This window comes from Somniosus microcephalus, chromosome 4, assembly GCF_052327205.1.
Source record: "Somniosus microcephalus isolate GS21.2 chromosome 4, FLI_Smic_1.0, whole genome shotgun sequence".
NCBI classification, from domain to species: Eukaryota; Metazoa; Chordata; class Chondrichthyes; order Squaliformes; family Somniosidae; genus Somniosus; species Somniosus microcephalus.
The window spans coordinates 306,302,412-306,323,290 of NC_140990.1; the positions used below are offsets into that span (position 1 = coordinate 306,302,412).

The 20,879-nt window shown below is 45.8% G+C and overlaps 1 protein-coding gene across 5 annotated transcripts in view; it reads left to right on the forward strand.

Annotated features, from left to right (window-relative positions):
* The window catches only part of mbd5 (methyl-CpG binding domain protein 5), a 236,049-nt gene that overhangs the window by 156,311 nt on the left and 58,859 nt on the right, over positions 1-20,879 (forward strand). For 4 of the 5 annotated variants that reach the window (XM_085986680.1, XM_085986681.1, XM_085986683.1 and 1 more), the window contains one exon: positions 9,142-10,140. The exons of the other annotated variant lie outside the window; for it this stretch is intronic. In XM_085986680.1, the coding sequence (XP_085842806.1) occupies positions 9,142-10,140 (999 nt within the window). The remainder of the gene's footprint in view (positions 1-9,141; positions 10,141-20,879) is intronic. 5 annotated transcript variants of the gene reach the window in all.

Genomic DNA, 20,879 nt, shown 5'->3' on the forward strand with positions numbered 1-20,879 from the left:
GTCTCTCTTCATAGCTGAAGCGCTTCAGCCCAGGTAACATCCTGGTGAATCTCCTCTGCACCCTCTCCAATGCAATCACATCCTTCCTATAGTGTGGCGACCAGAATTGCACACAGTATTCCAGCTGTGGCCTAACTAGCATTTTGTACAGCTCCATCATAACCTCCCTGCTCTTACATTCTATGCCTCGGCTAATGAAGGCAAGTATCCCATATGCCTTTTTAACCACCTTGTCTACCTGTCCTGCTGCCTTCAGGGATCTATGTACATGCACACCAAGGATCCTCTGTCCTCCCTCGGATCCTACAATTCATTGTGTATTTCCTTGCCTTGTTAGTCCTCCCAAAATGCATCACCTCACACTTTTCAGGGTTAAATTCCATTTGCCACTGTTCCGCCCATCTGACCAACCCATCTATATCATCCTGTAGCCTGAGGCTTCCCTTCTCGCTATTTAGCACTTCCCCAATTTTCGTGTCATCTGCGAACTTACTGATCATACCTCCTACATTCATATCGAAATCATTAATGTACACTACAAACAGCAAAGGACCCAGCACCGATCCCTGCGGTACACCACTGGACACCGGCTTCCAATCACAAAAACAACCTTCGACCATCACCCTCTGCCTCCTGCCACTAAGCCAATTTTGGATCCAATGTGCTAAATTGCTCTGGATCCCATGGGCTCTTACCTTCCTGACCAGTCTCCCATGTGGGACTTTGTCAAAAGCCTTACTGAAGTCCATGTAGACGACATCAACTGCACTACCCTCATCCACACACCTAGTCACCCACTCTCAAAATTCAATCAAATTGTCCTAGGGCTGTGATGATTGACCACCAACCACCACAACCATCTTCCTTTGTGCTAGGTATGACTCCAGCCAGTGGAGCGTTTCCCCCCCCCCCCCCCCGATTCCCATTGACTTCAATTTTATTAGGGCTCCTTGCTGCCACACTCGGTCAAATGCTGCCTTGATGTCAAGGGCAGTCACACTCGCCTCACCTCTGGAATTCAGCTCTTCTGTCCATGTTTGGACCAAGGCTGCAATGAGGTCGGGAGCCGAGTGGTCTTGGCGGAACCCAAACTGGGCATCAGTGAGCAGGCTATTGGTGAGTAAGTGCCGCTTGATGGCACTGTCGATGACACCTTCCATAACTTTGCTGATGATTGCGAGTAGACTAATGGGGTGGTAATTGGCCAGGTTGGATTTGTCTTTTTTGTGGACAGGACATACCTGGGCGGTTTTCCACATTGTTGGATAGATGCTAGTGTTGCAGCTGTACTGAAACTGCTTGGCTAGAGGCGCGGCTAGTTCTGGAGAACAAGTCTTCCACACAATAGCCAGGATGTTGTCGGGGCCCATAGCCTTTGCTGTATCCAGTGCGCTTAGCCGTTTCTTGGTATCACGTGGTGTGAATCAAATTGGCTGAAGACTGGCTTCTGTGATGGCGAGGACCTCGGGAGTAGGCTGATATGGATCACCCACTCGGCACTTCTGGCTGAAGATGGTTGCAAACGCTTCAGCCTTGTCCTTTGCACTCACGTGCTGGGCTCCACCATCATTGAGGATGGGGATATTCATGGAGCCTCCTCCTCCCATTAGTTGTTTAATGGTCCACCACCATTCACGACTGGATGTGGCAGGACTGCAAAGCTTTGATCTGATCTGTTGATTGTGGGATTGCTTACCCCAGACTATAGCATGCTGCTTCTGCTTTTTAGCATGTATGTAGTCGTGTGTTGCAGCTTCACCAGGTTAGCACCTCATTTTTAGCACCTGGTGCTGCTCCTGGCATGCTCTTCTACACTCCTTATTGAACCAAGGGGTGGTCCCCTGGCTTGATGTTAATGGTAGAATGAGGGATGTGCCGGGCATTGAGGTTACAGATTGTGGTGGAATACAATTCTGCTGCTGCTCAGATGCCCAATTTTGAGCTGCTAGATCTGTTCTGAATCTATCCCATTTAGCACAGTGGTAGTGCCACACAACACGATGGAGGGTGTCCTCAGTGTGAAGACAGGACTTCGTTTCCGCAATGACTCTGCGGTGGTCACTGCTACCAATGCTGTCATGGACAGATACATCTGCGACAGCTAGATTGGTGAGAATGAGGTCAAGTAGGTTTTTCCCTCGTGTTGGTTCTCTCACCACCTGTCGCAGGCCCAGACTGGCAGCTATGTCCTTCAGGACTCGGCCAGTTCGGTCAGTAGTGGTGCTACCGAGCCACTCTTGGTGATGGACATTGAAGTTCTCCACCCAGAGTACATTCTGTCCCCTTGCTACTCTCAGTGCTTCTTCTAAATGGTGTTCAACATGGAGGAGTACTGATTCATCAGCTGAGGGAGGGCAGTAGGTGGTAATCAGCAGGCGGTTTCCTTGCCCACGCTTGACCCGAAACCATGAGACTTCATGGGGTCCGGAGTCAATGTTGAGGACTCCCAGGGCCACTTCTTCCCGACTGTGTACCACTGTGCCGCCACCCCTGCTGGGTCTGTCCTGCCGGTGGGACAGGATATACCCAGGGATGGTGATGGAGGAGTTTGGGGCATTGGCTGAGAGTATGACTGTCAGGCTGTTGCTTGACTAGCCTGTGGGACAGCTCTCCCAATTTTGGCACAAGTCCCCAGATGTTGGTGAGGAGGACTTTGCAAGGTCGACTGGGCTGGGTGTGCCATTGCCTAGCTGGTGCCGAGTTCGATGCCGGGTGGTCTGTCCGGTTTTATTCTTGTGTTTCGTAGCGGTTTGTTGCAACTGAGTGGCTTGCTAGGCCATTTCAGAGGGCAGTTAAGAGTCAACCACATTGTTGTGGGACTGGAGTCACATATAGGCCAGACCAGGTAAGGACGGCAGATTTCCTTTCCTGAAGGACATTAGTGAACCAGATGGATTTTTACGACAAGCCAATAGTTTCATGGTTGCCATTACTGATACTAGCTTTTTATTCCAGATTTATTTAATTAACTGAATTTACATTCCCCAGCTGTCGTGGTGGGTTTTGAACTCACGTCTCTGGATTATTAGTCCAGGCCTCTGGATTACTAGCCCAGTGACATTACCACTACGCTACCATTTGTAACTGTTGGTGGCAACATCTGGACTTAACAGATGAGTCCCTCGAGTATCCATGGGGCAAAGCAAAGAAGTGAGAATTCTGTATGTTTCACAAATATCTATATTCCATATTGAGTGGCTTCTTCCCCTTTATCCACCCGCTCCAAGGAAAATCATGAGGTCCAAGTTGCAACAGTATGCTGTCATATCCTAAGTCTATGGAAGCACAGAGAAAACCATTAGAATATGAAAAGTTTTTTTTTTTTTTTTATCATGCATATTTTTGAATTATGATCTAACCTGTACCAGGAAATTAAGGCTAGGGAGACTGAAAGAGATTACCTGCCTGGCTCCATTGTGAAGTTAGTACTTATGGCTGTTGAATTACTGTCTAATGCTGAATTATGAAAAATGGCAAATCTGAGCATTCCAAGATTTGTTGATATAATGGCTACCTTAATTTAACTATGATTTAGAAATGATGCATAGAATTTACTTTTTTTTAATAGAAAAGCAGTATTAGTATCATTTAGATGCAGGGTATAAACATTTGGGACTGCCAACAGGAACTAAACAACCTCAGTCATATTGGAGTTTGGGCTCCATCTGTTCTGAATTTGATCTTAAAACCTCCCAGTGAATTGTTTTTATTTACAAGACCACCTGATAATGTAGCTAAAGAGAGCTGTAACAAGGACATATGTCTCTCAAAATTCATCCTGCTATTTATCATGAAACTGTAGAATTTTGCAGCACAAAAAGAGGTCATTCAACCTATTGCACCTGTGCCGGCTCTCTCAAAGAGCTATCCGCTTAGCCCATTCCCCTGCCCATGCCATTTAATTTTAAATGTTTTTTATATAAAAGTATTTCTCTTTTTAAAGCCACTATGAATTCAGCTTCCACCATTGTTTCTGGTGGGACATTCCACACCCTAACTATGATCTGCGTTGAAAAATAAAATCTAACCTTTCCCTTCTTTTGGTCATGATCTAAATTTTTTGGCCCAGAGATTAGGTTCGGGGGCTTGCTGCGCGTGCAAACCCCCGATGTGCACTTACCCGGCGCGCCGACAGCTGAAGCCTGGGCCTGCTTGGAATTCCTGTCACTGGCCCGGTTCAGATGTCGGCGCGCTGTGCTTGCCTGATCCAGCGGCGTAGTTAGTTCGATGTGCCGGCTGGGATCAGGTGAGCACTGGGCAGCCAATCAGGGGAGGGAAAACTTCATTCATGAGTTTGATAGTAAGAACTGTCAAACTCATGAAAACTACGGGCACCCAAAACACTCCTTAAACTTTAAATAAAAATTTTTAAAAATCCCACTAATTAAATTAACTATAACTTTAAAAAACTACTTTAAACAATTAATCAAATTTTTGGAAAAAATAATTTTTTAAGAAATCGGGTCTAAAAATACACTTACCTTACTGTAAAGTCCTTAAAATCAATAAAGCTGTGGAAAAAATGTTATAATTTTAAATAATAGACCACTTACCTTAAAGAATCAAGTCCTTGCGTCTCCTTTTTACATTTCTAAAAAGTTGAGGCCCTTACACACGGGCAAACCTGTCAAAAAGAAGGAAGTTCAACGCGTGCGCGCAGAGTCCTGCGCGCATGCGTTGGACCTCTGAACCCCTTGAAGGAAATGCCGGTTTCCCGCGCATGCGCTGTGCATGCTGAAATCCGGCACTTCCAATGGGCCCACGCGTGAGTACCCCGCCCATACTCACGCGTTGGGACTGGAATTACTGGCCCATAGTCTTTAGTTAACAACTCACTGACTAGAATGATATCGTTCATGATTCACCTTGCCAAAACACCTCAAGTTTGAACATTGCTATCGGATCTTTTCTTAACTTTCTTTGTTCTAAACCCCAGTATCTCTAATCTTTCCTCAAAACTAAAGCTTTCCAACCCTGATATCATCATAATGATTCACTTGCACCTGCTCCTCCTCCTTAGGCAGTCCCTCAGAACCGAGGATGACTTGCTTCCACATTAAAAATGAGTTTGCAGGTGACTGATGAGTCCAATGTGGGATCTACAGTTTATCACAGCTGGGGCAGACGGTGGTTGAAGAGACGGGTGGGTAGGGTGCTTGGGTTGACGTGCCCTCCTTGTGCTGCTTGCGCTTGGCTTCCTCTTGCTCCCGGCGAAGAGACTCGAGGTGTTCGACGCCTTCCCGGATGCTTCTCCTCCACTTTGTGCGACCTTGGGCCAGGGATTCCCAGGTGTCAGTGGAGATGTTGCACTTTTTCCAAGGAGGCTTTGAGGGTGTCCATGAAGTGTTTCCTCTGCCCACCTGGGGCTCTCTTGCCATGTCGGAGCTCCTTCCTAATATCCTTCCTAAAGTAAAGTACCCAGAACTGGACACAATATTCTGACAGCAGCCTAAGCGGTGATTTGTCTATGTTTAGTACCTTGTACTCTATACTGCTGTTCATAAAATCTAGGATCCCATCTGCTATTTTTACAGCTTTAACAACTTTTTCTTCCATCTTTAATGATTTGTATTTTGAACCCCATGATTCTGCTCCTCTACTTTTAAAGTTTATCATTTAGTATATATGTCCTCTCATAGTTCCTCCCAAATGTATCACCTCACCTTTCTCCAGACATCTAACTGCACAATCTACTAACTTGTTTGTGACCTCTTGAAGTTGAATCCTCTTCACAGTTAACCACACTGCCTAATTTTGTGTCATTGAAAATTTTGATGTTGTGCCCCTCAGGTCATTTATATGTATTAAGAGCAATAATCCCAATACTGATTCCTGGCAAAAATAATTGTTTATATCCTTCCAGTCTAAAAAACATCGGCATCAATCACCAATCTCTGGTTACTGTCCTTTAACCAACGTCCTATCCATGCTGCCACATTACCTTCAATACCATGAGCCTTAATTTTATCACTAAGTGGCACCTTATGAAATACCTTTAGAAAATCCACGTGCACAACATTCACTGCATTTCCTACTTCAAAGCACTCTGTTGAATTTGTCAGATATGTCTTGACGTTTACATTTATTTAAAAAGTGTCCTGAAAATTTACTAGGTCCCAGAGCATTCCTATAATGTAGTAATGCTTTCAACTGCTGCTTGCTAACATACTGCAGTTTTGTACTTCTGCTTGGAAGGAACAGAATTTTAGACAACACTCTGGGAGTGGGTTCCACAGGCAGGGCAAGTGGTAATTGAAGCTTAGCACTGAGATTCTGTATGGATTTTCACTTGACACCGCATTGAGGTGCTTGTGTGGCACAAGCAGGTCTGCTTTAGCCATCAGTGACTCTTGTGGTGTTGCTCAGGTTGTAATTTTGTACAGCATTGGAAACCTGGTCACAGCTGTACTTTAGCTTGAGTTGATTATTCTTATCCAGTCTATTGCTCTGACTGGTTTTGAATTGTGCAGCAGCCAGGAGCAAGACATGAATATTGTAAGCAGCCAGACAAATGGGCTCAACCTATCATGAGGCAGGTGTTTGTTTCTGGGCGAGTTATGGTAATTTTCATGAATATAAAATTAACATTTCACAAGGAGACATTGAATATTTTATTTACTGTGCATATTTAAAAGCTGTTCAATATTTTAAAAGGGCGATCTTTTAGTAAGCTATTGTGATATTTTAAAACTGGAAATATGGAACATATTTCTGGCTTCCCTCCCATACAGATGTGATCAGTTACATTCTATCTTTACACTATCTTTCACAATGGTATAACATAAGTGTCAAAATACCATTAAATAGAAAACTGAAAACCAAAGAGTAGGTAAACAGTTATCTTATCGGGCTACTTGGGCATTTTTTAAATCCCTTTTTTTGAAGCTCCAGATATGTAGTTTTAAACTGTAACAACAAAACTGTCACAGGCATGCAGTTTAACTGGGAAATTCTGTTGTAGTTACAGGAGCATATAGCAACCAAGGTCTTGTGCCTTGCATATGCAGTAGATCTGTGAGATTGGAAAAAGGTTTTTCATTGATTCACATTACTCTTCATTAAGGAAATTTAAGTTATGCTTATTTAATATTTACTTAAATGTGTTTAAAACAGATGTAATTTTATACCTAATTTTCTAACTCAATCATTTTAGGTATAAATGCTTGGAATCATTCTTCACAGTTAAGGTGGTACATTAATATTATAAAACCTCAAGCATCAAAGCCAAGTATCAAGGAACTGATTTGGACCATTCAAATGTAATAAATAAACTGATAGCCAAAATTTATTTCAGTTAAGTAAATACCATAAAAATATTGTTGGATAAGCAGATCAAATGGTTTTAAGCAATGGCTGTGTATAATATGTTTACAGTCTTTGTAGTATTGCTGCAGTTGAATAGAATCATCAAACTGGTGCTGGTAACTTTGTACTGATCTGGTACCACTTTGCCAAAAAATGTAGAATTACAAGTAATTACCTGGTCATTTGTCGCAATTTTTTTAAACCACCGCAATCCTTTTTTCTTAGTGGGAAAGGAAGCTTTTTGTGTGGTTTTTTTTACAAGTCATTCAGACAACGGCACATAATAAATCTGGTTAGCAGGTGAACTCCACTGACTGCTCAAAAATGTTCATTACACCATAAAGAAAACAAGGAAGAAGATATAAAGGTATTGGGCACCTTCAATAGCACCTTGATGCTATGCCTAAAGTTAATAAAATCATTCTTTAAAATTAATACAATATATTAAGGATGAGCTTTGAGTCTGGCAGACGCATATTTGGACAACTCCAAATTCTGTGCCAATTAAGCGAATGTTTGCAGTAGCATGTTGATATTATGCACTGATACTTCACGCATCCATATTTCACAGGTTTCTAATGCCAACTGGAAATATATGATCGGTTATTTCAAATTCTTCATTTTAAACTTTTTGCATCAAAATTTCATGGCTGGCTTTTTTTGTGTCTCGTTTCCTTGGTTGTCTTGTGCTACCTGCCCAAGCACCAAGTTTTCTAAAACCTGATATCTTAACTTGGCTGTTGCTTACCATTGAAATTTCTTCTTTTTTGGTGTGTGCTGGACCACTAACTTGCCTCACAGTGGCTGCATGCTCGGTTGCAAGTGGGGCAGGAAAAGAACAGCAGGAGGACCTATTCTGTCTCACAAAGGACCTTCATGTTAAATGATAAATGGCAGCACTGACCTAGAGACATACTCTACCTAAATAGTCCCGCCCTCCTTGCTGAAATGGAAAAGCAACAAACATGCGAATGTAAAAGGAGGGGGAGGGAAAGATTGATCGCTATAACAAAAAGGTTTGAAAACTTAAACTGCTTGCCTGGGATTCAAAAAAGAGAGTTTAGAACTGACAAATTAAACCAATGTGAAGTATTGACCATACTATAAATTTTTAACTATTGGGGCAGCCTACAATTTCGCATTACATTTATCCTGATAAGTGTATAATACTTCTATAGAACATGCTTTCATTTGTTGAGAAACATACCTTTTAATTCCATAAGCTCGAGCAAATGTAATCAGTGTATTAAATTTTCTGTTTTTAAGGCAACATTTTGATTTGAACTGAGATGTCTATTCCCAGTGTCTTCTGTAAGGTCTAGTGATGTAGCTTTTCACTCATGATAAATTGCCTACTTGGTTGTATTTGCCCACTTTTCTCAGTGGGGCAGGGGGTGGGGGAAGAGATAGAATAACATGCCTTTCTGTCCCATATAATAAGAAAAGTATCTATCTCAAATTCTTGTTTTTTCAGTGTAATATTTAATATTGATTCTAATTATTTGAGTGTTGATTTTATGGATCTTTGTTTTAGGTTGAAATATTTTGATTATGATTCTAAAGGAATGCATTTAGTATGCCCAACTGGCAACAGATGAGTTGAAGAGTAATCTGGCAATCTTCCCCTTGAGATCTTTTGGAAATTGACAGTTTATGTCACAACTGGTTAATTAAACTAGCTTTTGAAGCCTTCTAGTAGTTAAATATTTTTGTGATGTTGGTTCCTGTGCTGAATTGTTAATGTAAACATAGATATGTGATCTGCATTCACTGTAAATGCTAACCCAGAGAGTTGAGATACTTTACTCATCTTTAACCTGTCTGTGTGGGTTTCAGGTAGTTCTGGCCAGTCAGCATCCATGGCCGTTGCTGGCACCAACCAACTTGCCATTACCAAGACAACATCCGTTCTACAAGATGGAGTTATAGTTACAACAGCGGCTGGAAATGCATTGCATGGTCAGCTTCCCATGGGGAGCACTCTTCCCTTCATTGGTCAGGACCAAGCTTTTCAGTTTGGACATGCTGTCCCGACAAGTAGCAATCTCACCCACCCTTTGAACCCAAACCTCCTCGGCTCGCTGTCCATCCCTTTAGCAATGAACCAACAACAGCTCCTGAACCAGAATATGCTGAACATGTTACCTACATCGGGAGATGGCAAAGGAGAAGTCTCTCTTAACCCTTTGGGAATTCTGAACCCAAATTTAAATGCAGCTTTGACTTTGCTCCCTGGTGATATGGCTGGACAGACTCTGCAACCTGTTCAACTTTTGGCAACATTGTTTCAAAATCAAGCACAAGCTACCATGCTCCCCCTTACATCTTTTAACTTAACGCTCCCAGATTTATTACAGCAGCAAAACCACCCTTCACCTTCAGTGACACAGATCCAGCCCTTGCCAGATCATTTGCATACCAATCAGTTAGTTCGTAACAGGCCAGAAACCCTTTTGACAAACCCTCTGGGGAACCCTTTACCAAGCCTTTCAAGCAATGACACCACTTCAAACCCCCTCCTCCTCCCAGCTGTCACAGCAGCCCCAGGACTGATGGCCTTGAATCCCCATCTGTTGAGAAGTGTTCTGCACTCTCCCTTGGACCGTGCTGCTAATCATTCTGAGGTTTCCATAGCAACCTCATCCCAGGCAACCACAACCACCACCACATCATCATCAGTAGCAGCACTTGCCGTCTCAACTCTTGGTGGGACAGCAGTTATGTCAATGGCAGAATCGCTGCTACCCATTTCAGCTGCTGGGCATGCAACAGGACCTACAAAACTGAACAACTCTCTGCTACCACACCTCCCTTTGCTGGGAGCCAGCCTTCTTGGTAAGTTTTGAATTTGCCAAGTGATTGGTACATTAAATATTATTTTACTTTTATTAAGGAATGCAACAAACATTTCTGCAATGTAAATTTTACTCCCTGTTTAAAACATTAGTAGTTCTTTAATTAAAGAAATACCCATAAATGTCCAAGGGTAACGGAAGAAATATTTTGGTCAGGAATGTTGCTCTTCATAGCCTGGTACATTTTGAAATGTATGCAAAAAGTATTTGTGTTGAGGGACTCCACTTATTAATATTTCAGCTACTTCCACAGCCGTCTCCAAATTTATATTCAAATTTCTGGGTAAGTTTACTTTGCGGAGAAATTATTATGGAGTACTGTGTAAGTATTGGGTGGTTTTTCAATAAAACGTGTATACATCTTATAGACTGCTTAGGTTGACGTGAGAAGATAGTGCGCAACATTTTTAGTGACGTGAAATGTTTGCTATTTTGTTTACTTTTTCTTTGTAAACATTTAGAGCAGTCTAATGATGAAAATACAATGGGCCATAATTTGCTGTGAGTGAATCTAATGGTGGCTGCCATTAGTTAGACTTGCCCTTGCCCGTTTAATCTCAATGGTATTTTGCGCCGCAAGTTGCTGAAACTGTGAGCTGATAATGTCGCAGCGAGGGAAAACAGGGTATCTGGGACCTGAGTGAACAGGGCAAGCAACTGTGCATCTCCTTAACCAATCGGTGAATGGAGTTGAGGCAGAAGATAAGCCATGATCTCATTGAATGGCGGAGCAGGCTCGAAGGGCCGAATGGCCTACTCCTGCTCCTATTTCTTATGTTATCAGATTGAAGGATTGTGACATTAACAGTACAAGGGCTGACAAGAAAGTGTGAGTTAAAATGGGTGAGTTCATTGTCAAATCCGGTACAGAAAGAGAAATAGAGAGGGGAAGAAATATTGGATCAAGAGACGGTGGCATAGTGGTTAGCACTGTTGCCTCACAGCGCCAGGGACCCAGGTTCGAATCCGGCCTCAGGTGACTGTCTGTGTGGAGTTTGCACATTCTCCCCGTGTTTGCGTGGGTTTTCTCCGGGTGCTCCGGTTTCCTCCCACAGTCCAAAGATGTGCGGGTTAGGTTGATTGGCTATGATAAATTGACCCTTAGTGTTAGGGGGATTAAATACGTGGGGTTACGGGGATAGGGTGGGATATGTGTTGGTGTAGGGGTTACGGGGATCGGGTGGGATATGTGTCGGTGCAGGCTCGATGGGCCGAAATGGCCTCTATCTGCACTGTGGGGTTTCTGTGATTCTGTGAAAACCTTTTAGTTTTAAATTTCACATCTTTCAAATCTCCAACAACAATTAAAACCTAAAAGGAACAAGACTCCACACTTGTAATCGTTAATATTCAGTCTCAGAGAGGTTCATTGGCAGTAATTAACAATTAGCACATCATTAAAAGAATCTGACAGCTAATCCAGATTTAATTAAATATGCACGGACCTTAAATGGCTCCAAAGCAGGCTCCTTCTGTCACTTCAGACCAGCTATAACTTTCTGTAGCAAGTTTAGTCCGTAACTACCGTGCAAATATAGCAACTTCACACCGCTCGATGCATTTCAATGGTGAGCCAGACAGCGAGATGCCATTTTCGTGAAGCTAAGGGTGGAGCGGTGCATCTTGGACAGCAGCTTTTTGATTTCTGAGTTTAATTGTGCATCTGCCCTCGCCTGAAGTTGCTGTGGTATTTGAGCATAAATAACGATGAGCCAATATGAGCCAGAGGAAGACAATGCTGCATTCAAGAGCTTCAACTTATTTCTAGCCTATACTCAAATACGCAAAATCTATTTTAAAATAAATAACCATTAATGATAAATTGCGTCTTCGGCTATTTTTACAGCCCTTTTTTATTTCTTTGACTAAGAATTTTTGTTTGGAATTTGGATAAAGGAAGTCTTTACTAACGGCTTTCTTTATACTCATGTCTGTCTAAACCAAACTGAAGTATGATGATTGCATTTTGGAAATTATGCAGAACTCAAAAGTATGAAATAGTCATAGCTTACAAACACCAAATTGTGCAGGTACATTATCTTTATCGACAGGGGAATTGTTAAAAAAAAAAACTTTTGTTCAAAGTGTTGAATAATTTGGTATTTTATGATCCAAAAAATATTTTTTGAGTATGTCGATGCATTTTTCAAATAGTTTAAAATTAGAGTAATCAGGCCAGTAAAAGTATTATTGTCTTTAATGGTACAAAACTTGTTTAGTAATGCATCAAAAGATATATCGGTGCAATGCAACTGGATACTCATTTGCTTTCAAGCTTATATTTTAGATGTTATTTTTGTCCCCCTCTTTAGAAGTACTCCCTCTTCCCCTTGCAGATCCCATGCAGCATTTGTTGATGAGAGGGCCTTGGCTGATTGAGTTGGCTACAAGGTTTCATCCAGAATAAGATGCTGCTTCCAATTTTGCTTCCCTGGCAAGATGTGCTGGTACCTTCTCCTCATGGCATGGCCATGATTGCTGTTTTGAAATTGCGCACAGAATTGTGTGTTCTATTGTTTTGCTGCCAGCCTAATCATTTTTAATTGTATCAATCAATAATTGTTCTGTCGTAAGTATGAATTGCCAGGAGCCTGCGACTATTAAATATTCTGCATCAGTCCAAATGGTTTGCATAGAATCCAAGCAGCGAAGCTTCCACACCATTTCTCCTGCCTATGAAACTCTGCCATTGCCTGCAGCTTTGCTCCTTATACATGTGGTAAACCACGTTCACTATCGTTAGCACTGTTCACCACTGTTCGTTATAACTGTATCACTGACCACTATTGTATCACGGTACGAGGTCGCCTCTTGCCACACTGCTATACCTGGGATGACCACTGCCGACTCCGCCTTGGCTCCACCCACCAGGCCAGGTATAAAGGTGAGCGACTGGCTGGTATTCCTCCTGCTTGGATCGGATCACCCACGAGAGTGGGCTGTTATTTAGTCAATAAAAACCTTTAGTCACCTTCGTAACTCTTCGCCTTTTATTGGAGGAATTGATAGGTATATCAATTTTATTGACTAAATTTAATGATGTCCGACAACGAGTCACAACCGGCGGAGGAGCCACCAGCGCAGCTCCCAGGAGCACAGCCACACCAGCCAGCTTGGCTGCGAGCCCTCAGACCGCCGTACCTGGACCTGAACCCACGAGCAGCAAACTCAGCCGCAGACTTTAAACACTGGCTGGTCTGCTTCGAATCATACCTGAGAGAATCCAGCGTCCCTCAGGCATCCAAACTAAGTGTCCTGCAGGCACAACTGAGCCCGAGAGTATACACTCTCATCGAGGACATGACTACCTACGAGACCGCCATCAACCTGCTGAAACAGAAGTACCGGACCCCGGTAAACTACATGTACGCTAGGCACCTCCTAAGATCACGGCCGCAACAGCCAGGAGAATCAGTAGCCGAATTCTCACAGGCGCTATATGCACTCGCCAGGAACTGTGACTTTAAATCGGTGTCGGCAGCCGAAAATACTGAAGATAATATCCGCGACGCATTCCTGAAAGGCCTACGGTCCGAGTACTCACGGCAAAGACTGCTGGAAGCTAAAGACCTCAGCATGGAAAAAGCTGAAGCCCTCGCTATCTCCCTGGAAGTGGCCCACCAAGATCAGGAAGCATTCACCAGGTACTGCTCGCGACCCTGGGACTCGGGCCCGACCCCTACCACAGCACCCTTCCCAGCGCCGCCCCCGGGACCTACCTCTGCGTCGGCGTCCCGGACCCGACCGGCCCCGCCACCCCCGGCACCGGCCCCGACATCGGGCATCCGCGATCGGGCCGCCGGCTTTTTTTTGTGGCCAGGAGAAGCACCCGAGGTCGCGCTGCCCAGCCAAGAACTCCATATGTAGAACCTGCCTGAAGAAAGGCCACTTCTCCAAGGCCTGCAGGAGCGGATCCTCAGAGGCCAGCAGTGCCGCATGCGAACTATGGGGGCGGCCATCTTCGTTTAGGGCAACTGAGGCCAGCATCCCCACACATGAGTCATGGGGGCGGCCATCTTTGTTTAGGGCAACTGAGGCCAGCATCCCCACACATGAGTCATGGGGGCGGCCATCTTTGATTAAGGCAACCGACCCCAATAGTGCCTCATGGGGCCCTACCTCGTGGGAGACGCCATTTTACTCACCACGCCCGACCGCCTCGCCCGCAGATGACAACGACTCGCTCAGCTACACACTAGCTTCCGTCACCCTGGACCAAGCCCGCCCGCACCATCTGTCCAAGTCAATGATGGACATCAAAGTGAACGGCCACGCCACGACCTGCCTGTTCGACAGCGGAAGCACGGAGAGCTTCATCCACCCAGACACGGTGAGCCACTACTCCCTCTCTGTCCTACCAACGCGCAGCCGAATCTCGATGGCATCGAGGTCCCACGCCACGGACATCAGCGGCTACTGTGTCGTGACCCTGTCGGTTAAGGGCACGGAGTATAAAAACTTTAAACTCCTCGTCCTCCCCCATCTCTGCGCTGCCGTCCTACTAGGGCTGGACTTCCAATCCCACCTCCAAAGCGTAACCCTAGCATACGGTGGACCCCTCCCCCCACTCACAGTCAACAACCAGCAAACGTTAAACCGCCCACCGCGTAACACCTGCAGCCTCTCCACCCTCAAGGTCCCGCCACCCTCTCTGTTTGCTAACCTTACCCCTGACTGCAAACCCGTCGCTACCAAAAGCAGGCGGTATAGCGCCGGGGACAGAGCCTTCATTAGCTCTGAGGTGCGGCGCCTCCTGAAAGAGGGCATTATCGAGGGGAGCAGCAGCCCCTGGCGTGCCCAGGTCGTAGTCGTAAAGACCGGCGATAAAAACCGCCTGGTCATCGACTACAGCCAGACCATAAACAGATATACCCAGCTGGACGCATACCCCCTCCCCCGCATATCTGACATGGTCAATCAGATTGCACAGTATAAAGTATTCTCGACCATCGACCTGAAGTCGGCCTACCACCAACTCCCTATCCACCCTGAGGACCGCCAGTATACCGCCTTCGAGGCGAATGGGCGCCTATACCACTTCCTTAGGGTCCCCTTCGGTGTCACTAATGGGGTCTCGGTCTTCCAAAGGGAGATGGACCAGATGGTTGACCAGAACGAACTGCAGGCTACATTCCCCTACCTAGATAACGTCACTATCTGCGGCCGCGACCAGCAGGAACATGACGCGAATCTGGAGAAATTCCTCCGTACGGCCCAACGGCTGAACCTCACCTACAATAAGGAGAAATGCGTGTTTAACACCACGCGCCTTGCCATCCTCGGCTGCGTAGTGGAGAAAGGAATCATCGGCCCCGACCCAGAAAGAATGCGCCCCCTCATGGAGCTACCCCTCCCCCACTGCCCTAAAGCACTTAGGAGAACCCTGGGGCTTTTCGCCTACTATGCCCAATGGGTACCCAATTACGCGGACAAAGCCAGACCCCTCCTGAAAGCCACTTCCTTCCCCCTCACGGAGGAGGCGTGCGCGGCCTTCTCCCTCATTAAGGGAGACATAGCCAAGGCCACGATGCACGCAGTGGACGAGTCCATCCCCTTTCAGGTGGAGAGCGACGCCTCCGACTTCGCCTTAGCCGCCACCCTAAACCAGGAGGGGAGGCCAGTGGCCTTCTTCTCAAGGACCCTACAGGGCCCCGAGATCCGACATTCGTCGGTCGAGAAAGAGGCCCAGGCGATCGTGGAGGCAGTACGGCGCTGGAGGCACTACCTGGCAGGCAAACGATTTACCCTCCTCACCGACCAGCGTTCGGTGGCTTTCATGTTTAATAACAAGCTGAAGGGCAAAATCAAGAATGACAAGATTTTGAGATGGAGAATCGAGCTCTCCACCTACGATTATGAGATCTTGTACCGGCCAGGCAAGCTGAACGAATCCCCTGATGCCCTTTCACGAATGACATGCGCCAGCGCGCATATCGATAGGCTTCAGACCCTCCACGACCAGCTCTGCCACCCCGGAGTCACCAGACTCTACCATTTCATTAAGGCCCGCAACCTGACCTACTCCATCGAGGAGGTCAGGACCATGACCAGGAACTGCCAGACCTGTGCGGAGTGCAAACCGCACTTCTATAGGCCGGACCGAGCAAGCCTGATCAAGGCCACCCGCCCCTTCGAGCGCCTGAGCATCGACTTTAAGGGGCCCCTCCCGTCCTCTGACCGTAATGTGTACTTCCTCAACATCGTTGATGAGTACTCCCGCTTCCCCTTTGCCTTCCCCTGCCCCGACATGACCAGTAGCACGGTCATTAAGTGCCTGAATGCCCTCTTCGCCTTGTTCGGGTTCCCGAACTATATACACAGCGACCGGGGCTCCTCCTTCATGAGCGAGGAACTCCGGCAATTCCTCCTAGAGAGAGGTATTGCAGCAAGCAGGACCACCAGCTACAACCCCAGAGGTAACGGTCAGGTGGAAAGAGAGAACGCGACGGTATGGAAGGCCGTCCTCTTAGCCTTAAAGTCTAAGGGCCTCCCAACCTCCCGCTGGCAAGAAGTCCTCCCGACAGCGCTGCACTCCATCCGGTCATTACTTTGCACGGCCACTAACACCACCCCCCATGAACGAATGTTCGTTTTCCCCAGGAAGTCGACTACGGGAACCACTCTACCAACCTGGCTGACCGCCCCGGGGCCGGTCTGGCTGCGGAAACACGTGAGGACCCATAAAACGGACCCCCTGGTCGAGAGGGTGAACCTCCTGCACGCCAACCCCCAGTACGCCTACGTGGCGTACCCAGACGGGCGGGAGGACACTGTCTCCCTACGAGACCTCGCACCCTCAGCCGATCCGGAAACACCGCCACCACCCCCCCCAACCTCAGTCCAGGTAGACGGCATGCCGGAACCCCACGAGCCCTCGCCGACCACGCAAACACCAGCATCAACACCGGATAAGGCACCAGCACCGGATAAGGCAACACCACCGCTGCGGCGATCGGAGAGGCTTACGAAGCCTCCGGACAGACTGACCTACCAGAATTGGTAGTACACTTCACCCCGCCGGACTTAATTCTAAACAAGGGGTGAATGTGGTAAACCACGTTCACTATCGTTAGCACTGTTCACCACTGTTCGTTATAACTGTATCACTGACCACTATTGTATCACGGTACGAGGTCGCCTCTTGCCACACTGCTATACCTGGGATGACCACTGCCGACTCCGCCTTGGCTCCACCCACCAGGCCAGGTATAAAGGTGAGCGACTGGCTGGTATTCCTCCTGCTTGGATCGGATCACCCACGAGAGTGGGCTGTTATTTAGTCAATAAAAACCTTTAGTCACCTTCGTAACTCTTCGCCTTTTATTGGAGGAATTGATAGGTATATCAATACATAGAAGTTTATAGAAGATAGGAGCAGGAGTAGGCCATTCGGCCCTTCGAGCCTGCTCCGCCATTCAACGAGATCATGGCTGATCATCCAAACCCTAGCACCCGGTCCCTACACCGACAGCCATCCCACCCAAGCCCTATCCCCGTAACCCCATGTATTTAATCTCCCCCCTAACACTAAGGGCCAATTTTTGTCATGGCCAATCAACCTAACCCGCACATCTTTGGACTGTGGGAGGAAACCGGAGCACCCAGAGGAAACCCACGCAAACACGGGGAGAATGTGCAAACTCCACACAGACAGTCACCCGAGGCCGGATTTGAACCCGGGTCCCTGGCGCTGTGAGGCAACAGTGCTAACCACTATGCCACCGTGCTGCTCAGAGCTTATGTTCAGAGCTTATTAACCACTTCCTGAACTGGAGCTGTTGCAGTTTGAATTAGGCTATGAAAAATCACTTTTTTGCTGTTTGTAACCAGTAACATTTTTCCAATTCTTTATGATCTCCCATCAGCCTATGAGCTCCCATCTCCCATCAGCCATTAGCCTTATGCAATAGCTGTCCTTGTTGCAATATCCTCTAGCTGCACATTTTTTCCAGTGTAATTTGGTTGAAGTACTGGAGAGAGACATCTTGATTCCGAAGTTCATGTGTTGCAGATGTTTTCTCTTCACTCCAAGACCTAATCAACCAGTTGCATTTGAAAAGTCTAATAGGTCTGTAATGTTATGTAGTTTAGACTATAAAATTATTTCTGGGCCTGTTATTTTGAAGCTTATCGCTTTTGTGCTTGAATTACAGCATTTGTGTTGTGAATATAAAATATACAACGAGACTCCAGGATGGTGTGTTGCCTCCCTGGTGCAAGGGTCAAGGATGTTTCCGAGCGGCTGCAGAACATCTTGGAAGGGGAGGGTGAACAGCCAGTTGTCGTGGTGCATATAGGCACCAACGATATAGGTAAAAATCGGGATGAGGTCCTAAAAGCGGAATATAGGGAGTTAGGAGATAAATTAAAAAACAGGACCTCAAAGGTAGTAATCTCAGGATTGCTACCAGTGCCACGTGCTAGTCAGAGTAGAAATAGAAGGATACTTCAGATGAATACGTGGCTAGAGGAATGGTGCCAGGGGGAGGGATTCAAGTTCCTGGGACATTGGAACCGGTTCTGGGGGAGGTGGGACCAGTTCAAACCGGACGGTTTGCACCTGGGCAGGGCTGGAACCGATGTCCTAGGGGGAGTGTTTGCTAGTGCTGTGGGGGAGGGATTAAACTAAAATGGCAGTGGGTTGGGAACCTGAGCAGGAAGACAGAGGAAAGGGAAACGAGGATAAAAGCAAAAGATAGGAAGGAGAAAAACAAAAGTGGCAGTCAGAGAAATCAACGGTTTAAATCAAACATGGCCACAGCAAATAATAATTGTAATAGGTCTAAGAGTGTTAAAAAAACAAGCCTGAAGGCTTTGTGTCTTAATGCGAGGAGCATTTGTAATAAGGTGGATGAATTGGCTGCGCAAATAGAAGTAAACAAATACGATTTGGTTGGGATTACGGAAACGTGGCTCAAGGAAGGCCAGGACTGGGAACTCAACATCCAGGGGTATTCGATATTCAGGAAAGATAGGCAAAAAGGAAAAGGAGGTGGGGTAGCATTACTGGTTAAAGAAGGGATTAACACAATTGTAATGAAGGATATTAGCTCTGATGAGGTGGAATCTGTATGGGTAGAATTGAGAAATACTAAGGGGAAAAAAACGTTATTGGGAGTGGTTTATAGACTTCCAAACAGTAAGGCGGAGGTTGGGGATGGCATTAAAAGGGAAATTAAAGAAGCGTGCAATAAGGGCACAGCAGTCATCATGGGTGACTTCAATCTACATATAGATTGGGCCAACCAAATTAGTAACAATACTGTGGAGGAGGAATTCCTGGAGTGTTTACGGGATGGTTTCCTGGACCAATATGTCGAGGATCCAACCAGAGATCAGGCCATCTTAGACTGGGTATTATGTAACGAGGAAGGATTAATTAGCAATCTTGTTGTACGAGGCCCCTTGGGTCGGAGCGATCATAATATGATCGAATTCTTCACTGAGATGGAGAATGAAGTAGTTGACTCGGAGACTAGGGTCCTCAATTTAAATAAAGGAAACTATGATGGTCTGAGGAGCGAGTTGGGTAGGATTGATTGGGGAATTGCACTCAAAGGGTTGACGGTGGATAGGCAATGGCAAACATTCAAAGACCGAATGGATGAACTACAGAATTTGTTCATCCCAGTTTGGCATAAAAATAAAACAAAAAAGGTGACCCAACCATGGCTAACAAGGGAAATTAGGGATAGCATAAGGTCCAAGGAGAGGGCATATAAATTGGCCAGAAAAAGCAATAATCCTGAGGATTGGGAGCAGTTTAGGATTCAGCAAAGGAGGACAAAGGGATTATTAAAGAAAGGGAAAATAGACTATGAGAGTAAGCCTGCAGGGAACATAAAAACTGACTCAAAGCTTTTATAGATATGTGAAGAGAAAAAGATTGGTGAAGTCAAGTGTAGGTCCCTTGCAGTCAGAATCGGGGGAATTTATAATGGGGAACAAAGAAATGGCAGACCAACTAAATACATATTTTGGTTCTGTCTTTACAAAGGAGGACACAAATAACCTCCCAGAGATGCCGGGGAACATAGGGTCTGATGAAAGGGTGGAACTGAAAGAAATCAGTATTTGTAGGGAAATGGTGTTAGGAAAATTGATGGGACTGAAGGCTGATAAATCCCCGGGGCCTGATAATCTACATCCCAGGGTACTTAAGGAAGTGGCCCTAGAAATAGTAGATGCATTGCTGGTCATCTTCCAGAACTCGATAGACTCTGGAACGGTACCCATGGATTGGCGGGTAGCTAATGTTACCCCACTATTCAAAAAAGGTGGTAGAGAAAAAGCGGGGAATTATAGACCGGTAAGCTTGACATCGGTAGTGGGGAAAATGCTAGAGTCCATTATAAAAGATGTAATAGCAGAGCACTTGGAAAGCAGTGACTGGATCGGACAAAGTCAACATGGATTTACAAAAGGTAAATCATGCTTGACTAATCTACTGGAATTTTTTGAGGATGTAACTGGTAAAATAGATAAGGGAGAACCAGTGGATGTGGTGTATTTGGGCTTTCAGAAGGCTTTCGATAAGGTCCTGCATAAGAGATTAGCGTGCAAAATTAAGGCACATGGGATTGGGGGCAAGGTATTGACTTGGACAGAAAGCTAAGAGTTGGAATAAACGGGTCGTTTTCCGAGTGGCAGGCAGTGACTAGTGGGGTACCGCAAGGATCGGTCCTAGGACCCCAGCTGTTCACAATATATATTAATGAT